This window comes from Centrocercus urophasianus, unplaced genomic scaffold, assembly GCF_019232065.1.
Source record: "Centrocercus urophasianus isolate 14NV4802_14NV808 unplaced genomic scaffold, USGS_Curo_1.0 seq_31, whole genome shotgun sequence".
Classification (NCBI taxonomy): Eukaryota; Metazoa; Chordata; class Aves; order Galliformes; family Phasianidae; genus Centrocercus; species Centrocercus urophasianus.
Window position 1 is genome coordinate 8,952,126 of NW_024884878.1, and position 16,807 is coordinate 8,968,932.

Below are 16,807 nucleotides of genomic sequence, written 5' to 3' on the forward strand. Positions count from 1 at the left end.
CTCAGGAAGCAAGCTTTGAGCCAAAAAAACAGAGAAGGATTCTCACAAGCCATAACTATTATTCTCTTCCTTTTCTCTTTGTAATTGTCTTTGTAAATAGTTCAATCTGAACCCACGAGTTCTACTTCTCATTTTTTCCCCCCAATTCTCTCCCCCACCCATCTGAGAAGGTGGGGATGCGCGGTAGTCAGCCACCTGCCAAGTTAAAGTACAACAGTAACACTCTATGCTACAATTTTCTCAGCTACCATTCCAAATTTTCCTTGAGATTTCCTGGGAATGCAACTGTTACTATGTTTACCAATGACCACAGTGTGGCCATATCCCAGCCAAGCAGACTACAGTTAACCTTCCTACTCAGAGGCACACACCTAATGCAAGGTGTCAGCATTATGTAAGTTTGTCAAGCATTATGACTTCTGGGAACAGTTCAGGGAAAATACAGCAGCTTTAGTGTTGTTCAGACTTGCTAAATTCAGGAGGGAACAAGGTGAGAGGTGGCTGTTGTGACATCATACCTGAAGATCCTTTCAGGAATACCACCACTGGAACTCAGAAAGGTTCAGCAGTTTTACCCAGGCAAATAACTCGTCTCTGAAGTGAGAATGTACGTGTGCAGGGCAGAAAAATCCAAGCAGCTGCTCAAGTACAAACGCTGACAATCTCTGCTACATATTGACCATATGATACTCTGCTCTGATATCTCCTTAACAGAATCCCTGGTAGGCATGCTAGGTAAGACACTAAGATCGTTCCAGCCTCCAGCCTGGCCACACAATGAAAAACTGACTACACGTGCACTCCCACAACTCCTGCAGGTCATTCACTGTGTGACTGCGGTGTGTATGACAGAGACAGAGCCAGGTCTTACGGAGATTTAAGCAGTTTCCTCCAGGCCAAGGATAACTCTTGTCCATTTAAATGAGACGTGGCAAGAACTCCACTTGAAGCACATGCTTGAGCTTGAAAGTTTAGGGTCTTCAAAATGGGAAAGACCACCTCTGAGAATTTACACATCATTTATTAGTGAGTAGTAAATAAACTCCCAAATCCACAAAATTGTAAATGTGGTTTTATATAATTCAAGGGGGTTTTTTTGTCACACGATGCCTTTAGTATTATTTCTTAAGTTGTCACTGCATGTAATTTTTTCTTTGCAATTCTAAGCTCAGACCCAAAAAGAATACAGCAGCCATTAAACTCCTGGTTTTGATTCTCTGTCTTTTCAACATGATATATTAATCTCACCTTGGAGAGGACCCATATTTCTAATTATTTAGCCCTAAAGAAATGAGAATTTCTGCTGACATATTCTGCTGCCAAAAGGTGGATAAAAGGTCTGCAATTACAGATACAAATTTATGTCTACAGACTCAGAAAAACGTGCTTTTTGACATGGGTCATTTCTAGCTATATGCCTTACAAAACAATAAAAGTTACTTCTCATTTCCAATCCTTTTGTTTCATATCTTGCTTACACTTTGAGTAGCACACTCTGCCATTGTTAATTACTAGCATCATTAAAGACAAAATCTAACTGATGTTTCATACATTTTAAACAAAAATTATTTTTTAGTACCAAATAATCAGTGAATAACTTAAACTAGGAACACAGTATTTTTACAGGCAGACTTGAGACAGTAAGCATCACTGACAACAGTTAACTAACAAAGTGAATAGGTTTATGCTAAATTTTACAGAAGGTAAAAAAAGCATATCTTTTTTCTTCAAGTAGTGTTAATTGGTTGTGATGATAACTCTTATATGAATTATAAACAAGGGAGGCAAGCAAATAAAAAAATATATACATTAAGCAGAACAAACCATAGAGTTCTATTACTAACTGCAGCAAAACAAATGATCAGAGATGTTCTCTTACTTTCCCTGCACATTAGGAGAATGTGGATACAAGAACAGTGCTTGATATCAGAGGCAGGAAAAAGACTGAAAACAGAGTAACATAATCTTTACCAAAAGGACTTAATTTTAAGAGCCAAAAGTTTTAGACTGTTTTTGAAAAGAATATTCCCCATTAACTTCACAAAGTTTCAGCATGAATTTACATATTCTGTCTTTGACATTCATCTACTGCCTTAAAAGCAATATTACACATGAAAAAACTCTCTAAAGGCCCACAGATATGTGTATTTAACAGCAATATGTATGCCCACATGTCAGCAATCCTGAGGTTTTATTTTGCTTACTTGGGCTTCCCCCATGAGAAACTCTTGATCCATAGTTAAAATGATCGCTTTTACACATTCACCCACTGCACAGTGACAGTGCAGTGAAGGAACTCAAATCTCTGCCTGCAGTGCATTAACACACTAAATAATTTTTGACAAAAAGAAAATCAGCTTCCACTGGACATGACCCACAGATTGTTTCCACCAGCTAAGGACTTGTTAAAGAAACCCTGGAAAGTTCATTCGGCATAATGCCAGCACCGATAAGGTATGAATCTACTATGAATTATTAGTACTCAATAGCTTTGATCTACAAGGGAAGTTAGGTTTTTTTTACACTAACATCTCTCAATCTCTTTTCAGATACATTTAAATAACTGATGTACATAACATAAGAGCCAGTTCACTTTCATTACAATTTTAGTTGAGAATTAAATGAATTGCACACAATACCAAGCATTGCCAGAAATAATTTGGCAATTATCTCATATACTGCAGGCCTGTAGATCAAAATAATCAGAAGAGAAAACATACCAATTGTTCCAGGGAAAGAAAAAAAAACAGTTCAAATGCACTTTGTGACATTATTGGAAAATAAATGGAAAAGAAACAGAAATGAATATCAAACGCAGAGCAGGTCATTGAGTGTGTACCAGTAGATTCACAATGACTGGCTAGCTCCCCCTTGAGTTTCATTTTTGAAATAACAAATAGAATTTTTATATGAAGAACCACAGAATCAATGAGGTCCCTGTGCCTATTAATGTACCAAAACAAAGATCGCTTTTACTACATCAACCTCATTTCTCAATCAGGCAAATAAGAAATAACACATAGATTAATACTTGGAATATAAGTAAGCTGGCAGAAAAAGTATAATATCCAATTAATTACATACATTTGATGCCAGATAATATAAAATATCAACAAAAAACTGTAAGTGCAAAAATGCAAAAAAATCAATAAGCATAATCCATATCAAGAAGATCCCACTTATTTCTAAATACTTACTATAATATACAGTTAATTCTGTGGATTTGACAGTTATTTCCTCACAAAGTGCATTACCCTGCTCAAAAGCTTCCTGAAACTCCAATTGGCTTAGAATATAACAGTCCTACAATAAAGCCAGTTCTCTGTACATCCTTTTCTTCTTTGAGGATGATCTGTAGTAAGTCATCATTCATGTGTCACTTCAAGCACCTGGAGACACTCTATTTTCCCAAACATACACTGACATCCTATCTTTCCTTTAATAAATGTAAATTACAGCTATCCATAGCTGCTACAGAGAATGCTGGTTAGTGAAAACAAAGCTAGTTTTCAAGAATATCTCCCTGTATACTTTCTGTATTATCAGTATGCTATTCTTGTAAAACCCTCAAGCAACATGCTCTTTTCATTCTTAGCTCCTACTCTCTCCTTTTTACTCAATCCTCAAACAGACTACCAGTGTTAACTGAGTATTAGTTGCATTTTTGTTTTGGCTGGTTAATGTTATGCTTTTTGGGTTTTTGTTGGATTTTGTTACCATAATAAGCTTCTCAGCTATATGTCTCTCCCTTTACTAACATAAAAAGCATCTACCATCAGGAGACAGATCACACAGATTTAGCTATTTACTGAGACTGGGTGCCTTGGGAATGTAACAGGGTACAATCTGTAACAAAGTCTCATTTGGAGAATACTGAAGGGAGTACACATAGTGTTCTCCTCCATCTCCCCAGTTGGAAACCGAGACCAAGGTAGGAGGAAAATGGATCATATGAATGACTGGATGCACAGATGGTATCACGCTCTGTGCTATCATCTTCGATGCTTCTCCATAAGATCAGGCATGCTGGCGTGGAATGGGATGCAAATGACTAGGAGAGACAACAATGTTTTGGGCAGCAATCTGTCTAGACTAATTAATAGAGCTCTAACTATATTGGATGGGGGAATGGGAGTGACGGAGAAGAGCAAGGGAACACTGTCACAGGAAAACCTCAGTTTTGTCCCAGAAAAATTTGAGTTGAAAATAATGCAGCCAATAGCCCAGATGAAGTGCCTCTACAGCAATATGCACATCAGTGGAAAACAGCGGGAGACAGAAACCAAGACACAATTAGAAAACTACAACCTAGCTGCTATCATAGCAAAAATGGCAGGACAAATCACAGAACTGGACACCACAATCGGGGCCTAAATGCTTTTGAGATGAGACATGCAGGAAGGGTTGTGGAGTTGGCCTCTATTAAGGGATAAACAGACTGTAAAGAGTTACCTCTAAAAAACAACCGTGATCAGGTTGAGAGCTTGTGGGTTACATTAGATAAGACTGAGACAGGATGTCTGGTGGTCTACTGGGGGTCTAGACTGGGGTCTGCTACAGGCTGCCTGATCAAGAGGAGCCAATGAACAAGGCCTTCTCGCTTCAGCTACATGACTTACTGGGCTCAGAGGCTCTCACCTTGATGGAGGATTTCAACCACTCAGATGTCTGCTCAGAAAGCAACACAAAACTTTAAACATTCCAAGTGACTCCTGGAGTCCTTTAAAAGGACTCAAAGTTATCTTTTGAGGATAACTTCCTGACATGGGTACTACACCAAAAGGAGGTGAAGTACTTGGTGCTCACTGATGCAGAGATGCTCATTAAACAGGTAGGCAGCCTGGGCTGCAGCAACCATATCCTGGTCGAGTTCACAATCTTGAGAAACACACTCTGGGAAAAAAGCAGTTAGTACCCTGAACTTTGGGCTCTTTATGGAAATCAGATGGGATCCGCTGGGAAGCTGGGTTTAGGGACAAAGTAGCAGATCAGAGCTGGTAAAACTCTGAGGACTTTTGTGAGACCACAAGAGCACTGCACCCTCAGCATAAGAAATCAAGCAGAGGAGGCAGGAAACTGGAATAGTTCAACAAGGTCCTGCTGGTCAAACTGAGGGAAAAGAAGGGAACATACAGGCAATGGAAGCAGAGATGGGAAAAACACAGGGATTCTGTCTGTAGAGATGGGCTCAGGAAAACCAAGGCACAGATGGAACTGGCCTTAGCAAGGGACGTAAAAAATAGTAAGATGGAATTCTAGATACACTGGCCAAAACAGAAAGGCCAGGGATAATGTACCCCCTTATAAATGAGAAGCGAGAACTGACTTCAACAGACATGTAGAAGGCCAAGGTTCTCGGCAAGTTCTCTGCCTTAGTCTTCAGTGGCATTCAGGCTTCCAGTGTCTCTAATGTCACTCAACCTTTACACAAGGGCTGGGGGAGCAAAAAACTTCCAAATGTAAACAAAGAACAAGTCTCAGGGCACCTTATGAAATGAATTACAGGGTCCTGAAGGCACTGGCTGATACTGCTGCCAAGCCACTATCATATCTGAAAAGTAATGGTGAGCAGGCAAAGTCTGCCAACCAGTGCTCCTTAACACTTTTATCAATGACACAGACAGTGGAATCGAGTGCACCTTTCTCAAGTTTGCTGATGACATCAAGCTGAGTGGTGTAGTTCACACAAGAGAATAAGGGGTGCCAACCAAAGTTTGAAAACTGGCCCCACATGAACCTAAAATGAGATTTAAGAACACCAAGTGCAAAGTGCTGCAGTTGGGTCAGGGCAATATATTTACAGACTGGGAGAAGAATTCATTGAAAGCAGCCCTGCAAAGAACTTGAAGATTCTGCTGGATGAAAAGCTGAACATGAGCCAGCTGCATGTGCTTGCGCCTGGATCTGGGCTGCATCAAAACAGGGGTGGTCGGCAGAGTAAGGGCGGTAACTGTTCTCTTCTGCTCTGCCCTTGTGACGCCCAGTCAGGAGTAATGCATCCCAGCCTGGAGCTCCAAGGAAATGAAAGACATACAGCTGTTGGGGCAGGTCCAGAGAAGGGCCACAAGGATGATTACAGGACTGGAGCACGTCTAAAGAAAGGCCAGTGTAGCTGAGGTTGTTTAAGCTGGCTTACTGTTATCTGTACTGTCTCTGAACTGTAGTAAACAAAGTCACATGAAAATGCTTCAGCGCTTCTGAACACAAAAACAGTGCTAATTTATTTGAGTAGATGCAGGTGTATGTGTATATACTGCTGCCAGTCTGCACCACACACACATTTTTTGAAGGTGCTTTTCCAGATAAAGATCCGTTCAACTCTGATTGCTATTGCTAAGAGGATTAAACAGATTGTGAGCCAGAATGGAAATTAAAAATCTTAAATTAATCTGTGTATACTTTCTACTACAATCAGATGGCTGAATTATAATGATCTAGAGGAATAGGAGCACTGAACAGCTGCAGACACTGTGGTGAGACTGTATTTAAAAAGAAAATCATAGCGTTAAAAAAAAAATCAAGTACTGCTATAAACAGAAGTACTATTTACATTATTTTTGCTTTATTTAAGTAGTTACACTGGTTTGTAATTCAGCACTGGATCTTTATGGAAAAAATGTGAAATGTATATATCAAGTTATGGAATTCCATCCAAGAACTTGTGGCATAAGAAGTAACACAGCTTAAAGGTTAAGCACTATTTAATTCAGAGAGTTAGAGGGTACTATATATATATGTAGTACAAAGCTGCAGAAACTTGCTTCAGCACCTTAAAGTAAAATTAGGTTACAGTATTAAACTGGAAATTATTGAAAGCTACTGATCCATCACTTTTATTATACTATAACAAATGAAATGCTAGTTGAATCTGCATAAACACAAACAAATCTGCATAAACACATGCAAAACACAGCATGTCAGACTGACTGACTTAGCCTTTCCTGTCCTTACTGCCTGATTCAACAAAAGATACTCATAAATAAGCTCTCTAGCAGAAAAAAACCTTCCTAAGTCACATAAAACATTAACATGCTTCTTTCCTCAGTTCATAAATATTTTAGAAGTCACACAAAGCAATCAGCAGACAAGCAGCTGTAAGTGCATAAGGCCACTGTGGACACTCAGTAACTCACATAATTCAGAATGTTTATGTGAGTAAAGATTATATAAGAATCTAGAAAACCAGTTTCTTTTCTTGCTCACTACAAGCCCTCTTGGAAAGGTTAGATGGATTTACAGTCCAGAAGAGAACTTCACACCAAAGAGGTGTTCTGAACACTTGTAGATGACTATAGAAAAATATTCAGCTCCAACAGAGGTTTGCAGGGAACCAAGGGGCCTCTAAGGCTCACAGTAAAATAAATGACACATACACGCCCACATCTCAGGATATCACAGATTTTAATCAAGTAATAAAACAATTTTCTAGACACGTGAGCTTTTAAAGGTTATAATATCCTATACACATCTATATGGTGCAGCTGTAAACACAAGTATACATTGTTCAAGTACATGAATAAATTTATCAGTACCAAATCAAGTTTTAAAAGACTACATTAAAACAAATCACATACCCAACACCCAATTTTATGTGATGACATATGCTACTTCAGGGTGAGAAACAATTCTGTGGTTCACACCACAGATAACAGTAAGGATAATTAGTGAAATTACTTATTAACAAATTCTATGTTGAAAAATCACTACAACAACTTTTAAGGCATATCTGAATGAAAACTCCTAAACCACGATGGTTCTTTTGAAAAGTTGCACTGTAACAGGTTCTGGCTGTTTTAAATTTGTTACATATCTGTAGTGAATACACAGACATGCACATAAATGTATGAGCAGCATTATGTATCAAAGTTCTCATCCTCTAAAATTGTCCTGGCAAATGTTTGAACTGTATCATCTCGACTTGCAGACGAAACAAGGCCTTGCAAAGCTGCAGCAAAAAAGTAACTGAAGACTGCTCAGTAGCTTCCAAATGAACTATTCCCTTTACTGCATCACGAACCTGGGAAATCACTTATTTAAAGAAAATCCAGAGAATTACAGATGTTCAAAAATAATACTCTGCACTGAGTATATTCAGAGTATGAAAGTCTCCTTCATTACAAATATTGTAACAGAAAGACAAGGTTAAACACTGAAGTTCCAAAGGACTTAGAAATCCAATTACTTTAAAACAAAAGTAAACAAACTTACTTGTATCAGGTCTAAAATGCCAAGCTCACTTTCTGAAGAATCCACGCAAAACACAAAATACAAGGTGGCATAGTGTCGGTAAATCAGTTTGTTATCAGATCCACCTATTAATCTAAATGGCAAAGAAAACACAAAACTCAGTTAGCCTCTAAGGACATGCTGAGCAAAACCCCAGTCATGTCTGTTAAAAGGGTGCCTACTGTTAATAACTGGCTGCAGCTTTTCAAAAATCAAACACCCATTCTGTAATATAATGACAATGGAAGAAAACAAAGCAACAAACCCAAGTTACATTTTCCACACAAACATCATTATTGTTACCCATATGGATATTAACTACATTGATACACACACCACCATATTATAATCAGTTCAAACCGACTGGGCAGGTTCATCCAAAAACAAACTACCATTACACACTAGCAGGCACTGTACAGACATAAATGTGCTTTATAGCTTAACAGAACACATGCTGAAGAATCATTCCCTACCTTTCTCAAGAGAGCAGCAGCATTAGAAGAAATCTATACTGCAGGCTGGCATTTGGACTACAGAAAAACCCTAAACTGTGTTTATGGACCACACAATCGTCAATGTAGTATATGATGTCTGATATCATGAAAAATAAGACAGAACTACAGTCAATAGTTTGTGAAGCAACGTTAAAGTCCACAAAAACATTATTCCTTCTGCGGCTCACTAACCATCCAGTTACTAAACACAAAGAAAAGATGTCTAAACATCTTACTTCCTTCCACTCTTCTGCTATAGCCTTCCTGAAGAAGGAATTCATCATTAACAGACATTCTTCAGCTCATCAACATCCACTCTATGCAACAGAAAGTATGCTAAAATAAAATTGAAGTACTTTGTAGCCTGGACCTACACGGCTATGCATCTCAAAATACTCCCTTAATTTTATACCAGGTCAAAACTACCTAAGCTCTTTCAATTTCAGCAAGCAAAATGAGGCCTTTGGCCAGAACACAAACTACAAAGTGATCCCTGTCATTAAAAAAATATAATCCTTTGCCTATGATTTTTGTGTTGCCAAGCTTTTTTAAAAATCTCCAAGCAGCTTCTTTATCTCACAGCTTTCAAGTCAGCACATTTCTAGCTTAGAATCATCTCCAAGAATCAAATGCATGAAAAGTTGAGCAGATGAAAAAAAGCATTTTATTAAAATCATCAGGGATCATCCAGGCTGGGACAAAGAAACCACAGCTGGCAGAGTACAACCAAGTATTTAACTGTGACTCTGCATAAAGTATCATTAACATGCTAGCTTTCAGCAATTAGAAATTTTCCATCATTAGAACACTTAGACTAATACAGTCTCTATGTTTATACTGGAAATCATGAGCTTGTCTCTCAACTATGACCCCTTTTCCTAGCAGGTGGCAATTTAACTATTCAGTCTTGATGACTAGCATTTCAAAACACTTTTCCACATAAGAATTCGTCCTGCTCAGTTAAAGTAAGACTTTTTTTTTAAAAGAAAAAAAACAAACAAACAAAAAAAAACAACAACATGATCCAAGAAAGAATATTCTGTACATGTCTTCTGAAGACAGCAGATACAAGTATGGCTTTCCTCAACCCTTCTCCACAGTACAGTAATAAAAATTCCTGATTAAAGCTTCAGTAACACATTTCAAAAACATTTTCTTCCTAGTTTATACAGCAAGCCTGAGCCCTAACAGGCAAGCTGGGGAATCCTACAACTAGAGCTGTGCACTCAGATTCTAGGAGCACAAGCCTAAGCATCAGCTTTGAAATATTTTCACTTTCTCAGTAGATTTGGCCAAGGTCTTCAAACAAAATCAGAAATCTTTAGGTGAATTACAGGGAAACTGGTTAGATATCATCTGCGTTTTTCTTCCACATCTTGTGTTTGAACCACTTGTAAGACTAGATACAGCACTGTGTCAGTTCCTCTAGAAAAAAATATGCTCTATTTCCTAAGCAATTTTGATACATATATATACATATATGTATACACACAAATAAATACATATGTACATTCCAACTAGTAAAAAATATAGCTGGTATCAATCTAATCCTATTACTAGTGTGCCAAATATCTCAAGCCACATGGCATTTACATTATAATTGTAAGAACAAGTATGCTACTATCAACAGAATTATTTGCAAGTGTAGAACATTTATTTTAAACCTGATACTTACAAGCCTCCTTCTAGAAAATTACAGACATTTTCGTCACGTTTGGATACTAAGTGGAAGGTTTCTCTGATAATTTGTTGCTGTGTATCTTCACTCTATAAAAGAAAATGCATTTTGCTATCAAGCAAAATGGATTAACCAACAATCACAGAACCCACAGCACATAAGCAGAACATAAAGCATACAAGTATCCTGTACCTATCCACTCCTGATACCTTAAATCTGCCAAGTAACAAGCTGTACACTGTTCTTTTGTCATTTCAACATCTACGGTAAAAAAGGACATTTAAGCTGCAGAAAAATATATTATTGTGAAAGAAATTATTGTGAAAAAATGTGCCTGTTTTTAAGAAAATTCTCCAGATACCAACATTTCAAATTAGTTTATTTAATAAAAAGGATGTACTCTAAAGTATTCAGGAATCTTCCTATCTCCACTGTAAGCTGAACAGATACAAACATCTTCTGAAAAACCTTCACGCATTATTTGGCAAAAAAGCACTGGGGTGGTGCTAAAAAAAACTAATCCCATTAATATAAGTCTTTCAGAAATATACTGCGAATGGGTTTGTGAACAAAATCTTAGGCTGCCACCTCTCTTTTTTTTTTTTTTCTGATCATCACTTCTAAGTTTGAATTCACTGGACCCTTCTTGAATCCCCACTGCAACTGTCCATCAGTCCTCCACATTAGTTTTTGCTGCACATCTGTTTGTGCAGATTCATTTCCCAGAAGTGTGCCTGCATCTTCCACTGTAGTACTCTCAGTTTCCTTCTCTATGCTTTCTATCTTACCTCTATGGAAAGAGAGGATGGGTCTTCTTTCCTTAAGAAAGAAAGACAGCCATCGAAATTAACTTCTGTTTACTACCCTTATTCTCAAAGTTGTTCAGAAACCTATTTTGAACTTTGAAATGGCCACAAGTATACATTATGAAATGTACAACTACATGCAAAAGGATAATCAAGACAAAGTTGCAAACAACAGGCAACTAATTCTGGAGAGGAGTAACGACATCATTTCTTACGTTTCACTTCTGATTTTCATTTTCAAAACTACAAAGCTATCTGTTTACACAGTTGTATTATACTACTTTATGTATCGAGAACTTGTTCTAATTATGAAAGAAGCTGAGGGGAAGTGAAATTCACACAAGAAATCTCTCATTCTCTTGTCATGCACTCTTTTCCTCCTGCTCCTCCTTCTCCAACTTAGGAATCTGCAAATTCACAGCAGTATTAAAAGACAAAAACATATTTAGATTTCAATGGAAAACAAGAATGGAATTTACTTGCTTCTCACAGTGATGGAGTTGTATAATTTGCCAGGGTATTTCATTAATACACTTTAACTATTACATCTACACTGATTGATTGGGGTAGGGAGTGAGACTTCTTCAGTAAGTCCCTGAAGTTCTGCAAGGTTACCCAGAAATACACAGATATGCACACAAGCTTAATGCTTATCAACATTTGAACTTCAAAATTAGGAATGTTAAATCAGAGATGGCAGCTTGATAACCCAAGATAGTTGAGAGAGATGAAAATGGTTTACAGACATGCAACAGAATTTCTGATTACTGACTCTCTGAGGAGACAGATTAAATTCAGTCACCCATTGTAATGAGCTGTATCAGTTACAGGCCTTGAATTACAAGCCTAGCAGTATAAACTGAAGAGCCATAGCCATCATTTTAACCCTGAGGTGTGCAAAGCAAGAACCATTCCTTCCAATAAGAGTAAATAAAGGTTTTGTAATGGCCAAAAATGCAACCAACTGGCCACAGATACAAATAGGGACGCTGCTGAAAAAGAACTATTTGTGTACACAACTCTGGGGAACATGCATTGTTTTCTTCGATTTTGACGCCCAAGGTCAATCCAAGCACGGATTAGCCTGTTCACTAAGAACAGCTGTACAGGATTAAAGCATCATTTTAAAAGCTCCCGTCCCTGAATTCGGTCAAACACTGCTATGCATATTCCTCAGCTTCCCTGTGGCCGCAGCTTCCTCTCTCTCAGACCCAGCCCTTACGCTGCGTTCTCAGAGCTGCCTCGCCGCGACTTCTCCCATGTAAAAAGCCAAAAGGAGCCGCAGGCTCTGGGGCTGCGGATCCCTACAGATGTGGCAGCGCAGTCTGCCTCCGAGCGAGGCGTTGTTCCACCCTCAGGACCACCACAGGGCTACTTGCAGAGCTAAGGACAACAAAACGGGACAGAACGGCCCGAAAGCCGCCGTTACTCAAGGAACGCCCGCAACGGGCAGCAACCCTCGAGCGATCAGCGCGGCTGTGCGCTCGCAGCCCGCGAACAGGGAACCGGGAACGGGCCCTCCCCGCATAGCGAACGCCTCAAAACGCGACTCCCTCCCCCTGCCCCTGCCCCCGGTGCCGCCCCGCCCATACGTAGCGCTGGTAGAACTTGGAGAGCCGCGGCTTGCCGTGGTTGTTGAAGATGAGAATGGCTTTGATCATGGTGGGGCCAGCGCCACTCCGGCGAGCCGCAGCCCTGAGCGACGGAACAGCCCCGGCGGCACGTGACGCGCCCCGCCCCCGGCACGTGACCGGGAAGGCGGTGTCCCGCGAGGGACAAAACGCCGCGTGGCGGCGGGGCTGCTCCGCGCCTCACGTCGCTTCCGCCTATGGGAGGGAGGAGGTATGGCGGAAGCGGAGGAGCGAGCGCTGGCCTCGCCGCAGAGCGAGGGGCGAAGCGGGGCCGGGGAAGAGGCCCCGGAAAGAACCTCGGAGAGCGGAGCGGCTTTGGGCGTCGGAGAGCCGGCCGCCTCCCCTGCCGGTTCGCCGAGCAACGAGGAGCCCGCCAGTGACTCCAAGAAGAAAAGTAATGGGGCGGCGGGCCGGGAGAGGAGGGCGGGCCGGGAGAGGAGGGCGGGCCGGGAGAGGAGGGCGGGCCGGGAGAGGAGGGCGGGCCGGGAGAGGAGGGCGGGCGAGGGGCGGGACGGCTTGGTGACGGGCGGGAGCGAGAGCCAATCAGCGGCGAGAGCAAGAGGCGGTGGCCCCTGACTGCCTGGCTCAGCCGCCACTAACGCTGTTCCGTTCCCAGTTGACGTCCTGCTGAAGGCTGTGGGTGACACCCCCATTATGAAGACCAAGAAGTGGGCTGTGGAGCGCACCCGGACCATCCAGGGCCTGTGTGACTTCATCAAGAAATTCCTGAAGCTGATGGCATCTGAGCAGCTGGTACGGAGCCTTTGCCCTGCAGGGCTGAGCCTGTAGCACCAGGCCTGGTGTGAGGCGGCAGTAATGTCCCTCACTGTGCTCCCCACGGCGTGCTCTGGGCAGGAGCAGCGCCCGGGAGCGGTGCCTGCTTGGCTGGACCAGGTGCCATCTGCACCATCTCCACTTCTAGCCTTGTGCTGTCAGATCGCAGCTGTGTGTGTTCCAGGGAGAGGTTTGTGTGCTCGTGTAGCTTAGAAGCATGGGGTACAGGAGGAACACTTGGGAAAAACTGGAGTTTTTGGGTTGATTTTGTGAATATTGATGCCTGCTCCCTTCAGAGTTTCTTTTGCAAGCAGTTTAATGCTACTGATTACTTTTTCCAGATGGCTTGTGCAGGGATGTCTGCAGCTGGGCAGCATTGCACTGCTGTACGTTGCCATTCCTTCCTCCCTTTGGAATCCAAGTGTCCTGAGAAAGGTTGCAGCAGACTCAGGAACAGGATTGTACTGACTTCAGAATTAGCAGTACTTCCAATATCTTTATGCTTTTCCATTTAAGCTTTTATTTGAAATGCAAAATTAAAATTACACTTGTTACACAGCTCGGGAGTGATGGAAGGGGGAACTAATCTAATCAAAAAGGGGAGATTTAGGTTAGAAATTAGGAGGAACGTTTCTTCAATTGTTTTCTTTTCTTGCAGTTTATATATGTAAACCAATCCTTTGCTCCATCTCCAGACCAGGAAGTTGGGACCCTCTATGAGGTGATTTTTGTTTTAAAATATCTTTTCCAAACATGCTGAACAGAGTTATTAATATACTTCTGCCACTTGAAAATGTTATTGCTCCTAGCGATGCTGGTAATATCTCGACTTCAGTGTAACAGAGTTGATATTCTTTTGTCTGTATTAGAATTAAAGAGACATTACTTCATACAATCCTTGGAAAAGCAGTCTTCCCGTATGGTACATCATGCCTCCAGTTATGATGGAGAGCTTTGTTATGAATGTCTCTACTCCACGACACATTTACCTAGATGGTTTCTTCTTGCTTTGCGCGTATGCTGGTCCATGAATAATCTTATAGCTTTTGTTTTCTTTTCTTGCAGTGTTTTGGAAGTGATGGCAAGCTTGTACTACATTATTGCAAAACCCAGGCATGGGGATGAATCACAAGAATAGAGTTGCTTAGGTGTGATCTTCAAAATGGATGGACTGACTTTCTGGAACCCAACATACAGAAGAAAGAATTTGGGGATTTCTGCTTGACTTTACACTTAGAAAAAGTGATGCAGTTGAATAGGGTGAAGGAAGAGCTACTGAGGCTGTCCAATTGCATAGCTTTTCACTAATGTTCATTTTGGGTCCAGGGGAAAAACAAAACAAAAAAAAAAAACACCGCATGTGCTATCTGTAGAATAGAGCCAGCTCTTCTGCTGCTAAGCTCCCAGTTACTGCAAATGAAGGGAAGCTTCTTCATGATTGTCTTGAGGACTGGGCAGTACTGTCTCTGTATATGCTGTATGGAACAAAAGAGTTCCTTTTTATTAAAAGCAATGTGAGTTGCACACCTCCTGGGATTCAGCTTGCTCTGGACGTGTACATCTGTTATATGTATTCTCTACTTCTTGAAGTCTTCATCTCAAGCATGTGTTATCACAAATTTAATTTCAAGAAGTTTTTTTTTTCTGAAAATTGATACGCAGATATTCAACCTGTGCTGTCTTCACATTGGCAGTATATGTATCTTATTTAAACAACACTGCATATTGAAATGGCACAGAAATACTTCCTCCTGTGAAGCTGTGTATTACTACGTAGGAGGCTGAACAGTTGAGTGATTGCTGGTCTCTTACTTTTGCCACTATTTAACTGCTAGCAAAAGCAGTTTGCATGATATGAGGTGCTTAGTCTACCCAGTCTGTGCCCCTTATGGCATCCTTGTTTTTCTGCTTCACTGGTAGCATGTTCAGGCAGCAAAACATAATTTGGTTTATATCCTAGTACTATGTATTGCAATGAGGATTTTTTTTTATCCTTGTGTGGACTTGGTACTTTGACTAAAGTGCTAAGCTTTTATTTATTGGAGGGTTAGGGGTGGTGTGGTAGTTTGTGTGGGCTTTACTATTTTCGTTGTTTGTTTTTTGACAGTGGAGATGAGAGGATAATTTTGTTTCTGCTTGTTCATTTTAGATTTGTCTGTAGTACCATCACTTATGCTTGTTTAAGCTGTATTAAAGTAAGTGTTAGTTGACTGCTTGCATGGTGTTACACCAGATGACAGTCTTGGTCCCTGATACAATCCACTTCTTCAGTACATTCAATCACAACAGTCTCTTCCAGTTAAAAGCATGCTTGTGGAATAGCCCCAATCATTTGTTGCTGTCTCATGCGATTTCTGTGTCTCCTGTAAGTGGTGTAATCAACGCATCAAATTGTATCTGTCTTTCTAGAACTTCTGAAGAACCAATGCTCAGTTCATCTACTGACCTGCTGCAATTTCTATGCAGCCAAACACTTGGGGTGTAGTCCCTGAATGTGTTGTACTTGTTATGAGAATTATCACTTCTTATAGAAAATTTAGATAACAGTGTTGCATTCAGTTAACGAGGCAGAACTGTTTGCAAACTTAAACGCTTCAAATGATTTGTAACTTTCACTGTTCAGAACCTTGATCTTCTGGATCTTTGTTGATGTAACAGGGCTAATGTAGCAGCAGGTGCTAATTCCCTCCCTGCTGGTGAAGAAACTGCCTGCTGGTTACTGTAAGGCAGAGTAACCTTGCATAGCCACTAGAGGGTACACAAGGACAAAGATTCTTGCATAATATTTTCTGTTGGATTTTTTCCCTGTCTTTTTCATAATATGTCCACTTTGCCCACACTGTAAATGTACACAGTTTGCTCTCCTGTGTGGCAGTGTGTTTGCCCAAGATAAGCTGATAGTCTGTTTGTTCTGTTGGTGCCTTTCACCTCATTTGATCTTAACCAATGGAACAGTTGATGTGGTGCAAATATGCTTTTCAGGAATGATGCAAGAATTTGCGTTGTTTTTAGGTTTGTTTTTAAAAAAAGAAAATACAACCCCACTAGGGTCTTTAGGTGAAGGCAGACTATAGTTTGTCATATCTTTACAGCTAATGAGAGAAGTCATCTATTCTTCATGCTGAATCCAAGGTAAATTTTATCCCCTGGTTTATTTGTGCATACTAGCCCTACCCCTTTAGTGGCAGTAGTCCATTA

The 16,807-nt window shown here is 40.5% G+C and overlaps 2 protein-coding genes across 2 annotated transcripts in view; one reads left to right on the forward strand and one right to left on the reverse strand.

Annotated features, from left to right (window-relative positions):
• AP3S1 (adaptor related protein complex 3 subunit sigma 1) overlaps positions 1–12,933 on the reverse strand; it is a 30,946-nt gene extending 18,013 nt beyond the window's left edge. Inside the window, exons 1-3 of the mRNA XM_042829508.1 lie at positions 12,797–12,933; positions 10,396–10,487; positions 8,209–8,320 (exon numbers count right to left, since the gene is read on the reverse strand). Coding sequence (XP_042685442.1) covers positions 8,209–8,320; positions 10,396–10,487; positions 12,797–12,865 — 273 coding nt within the window. The 5' untranslated portion in view covers positions 12,866–12,933. The remainder of the gene's footprint in view (positions 1–8,208; positions 8,321–10,395; positions 10,488–12,796) is intronic.
• An 80-nt stretch (positions 12,934–13,013) lies between these two features.
• ATG12 (autophagy related 12) lies at positions 13,014–15,819 on the forward strand. The gene is made up of 4 exons (XM_042829421.1): positions 13,014–13,229; positions 13,452–13,588; positions 14,268–14,330; positions 14,675–15,819. The coding sequence occupies exons 1-4, from the start codon at positions 13,049–13,051 to the stop codon at positions 14,732–14,734; spliced, it is 441 nt and encodes a 146-aa protein (XP_042685355.1). The 5' UTR covers positions 13,014–13,048; the 3' UTR covers positions 14,735–15,819.
• Positions 15,820–16,807: the final 988 nt, after the last annotated feature.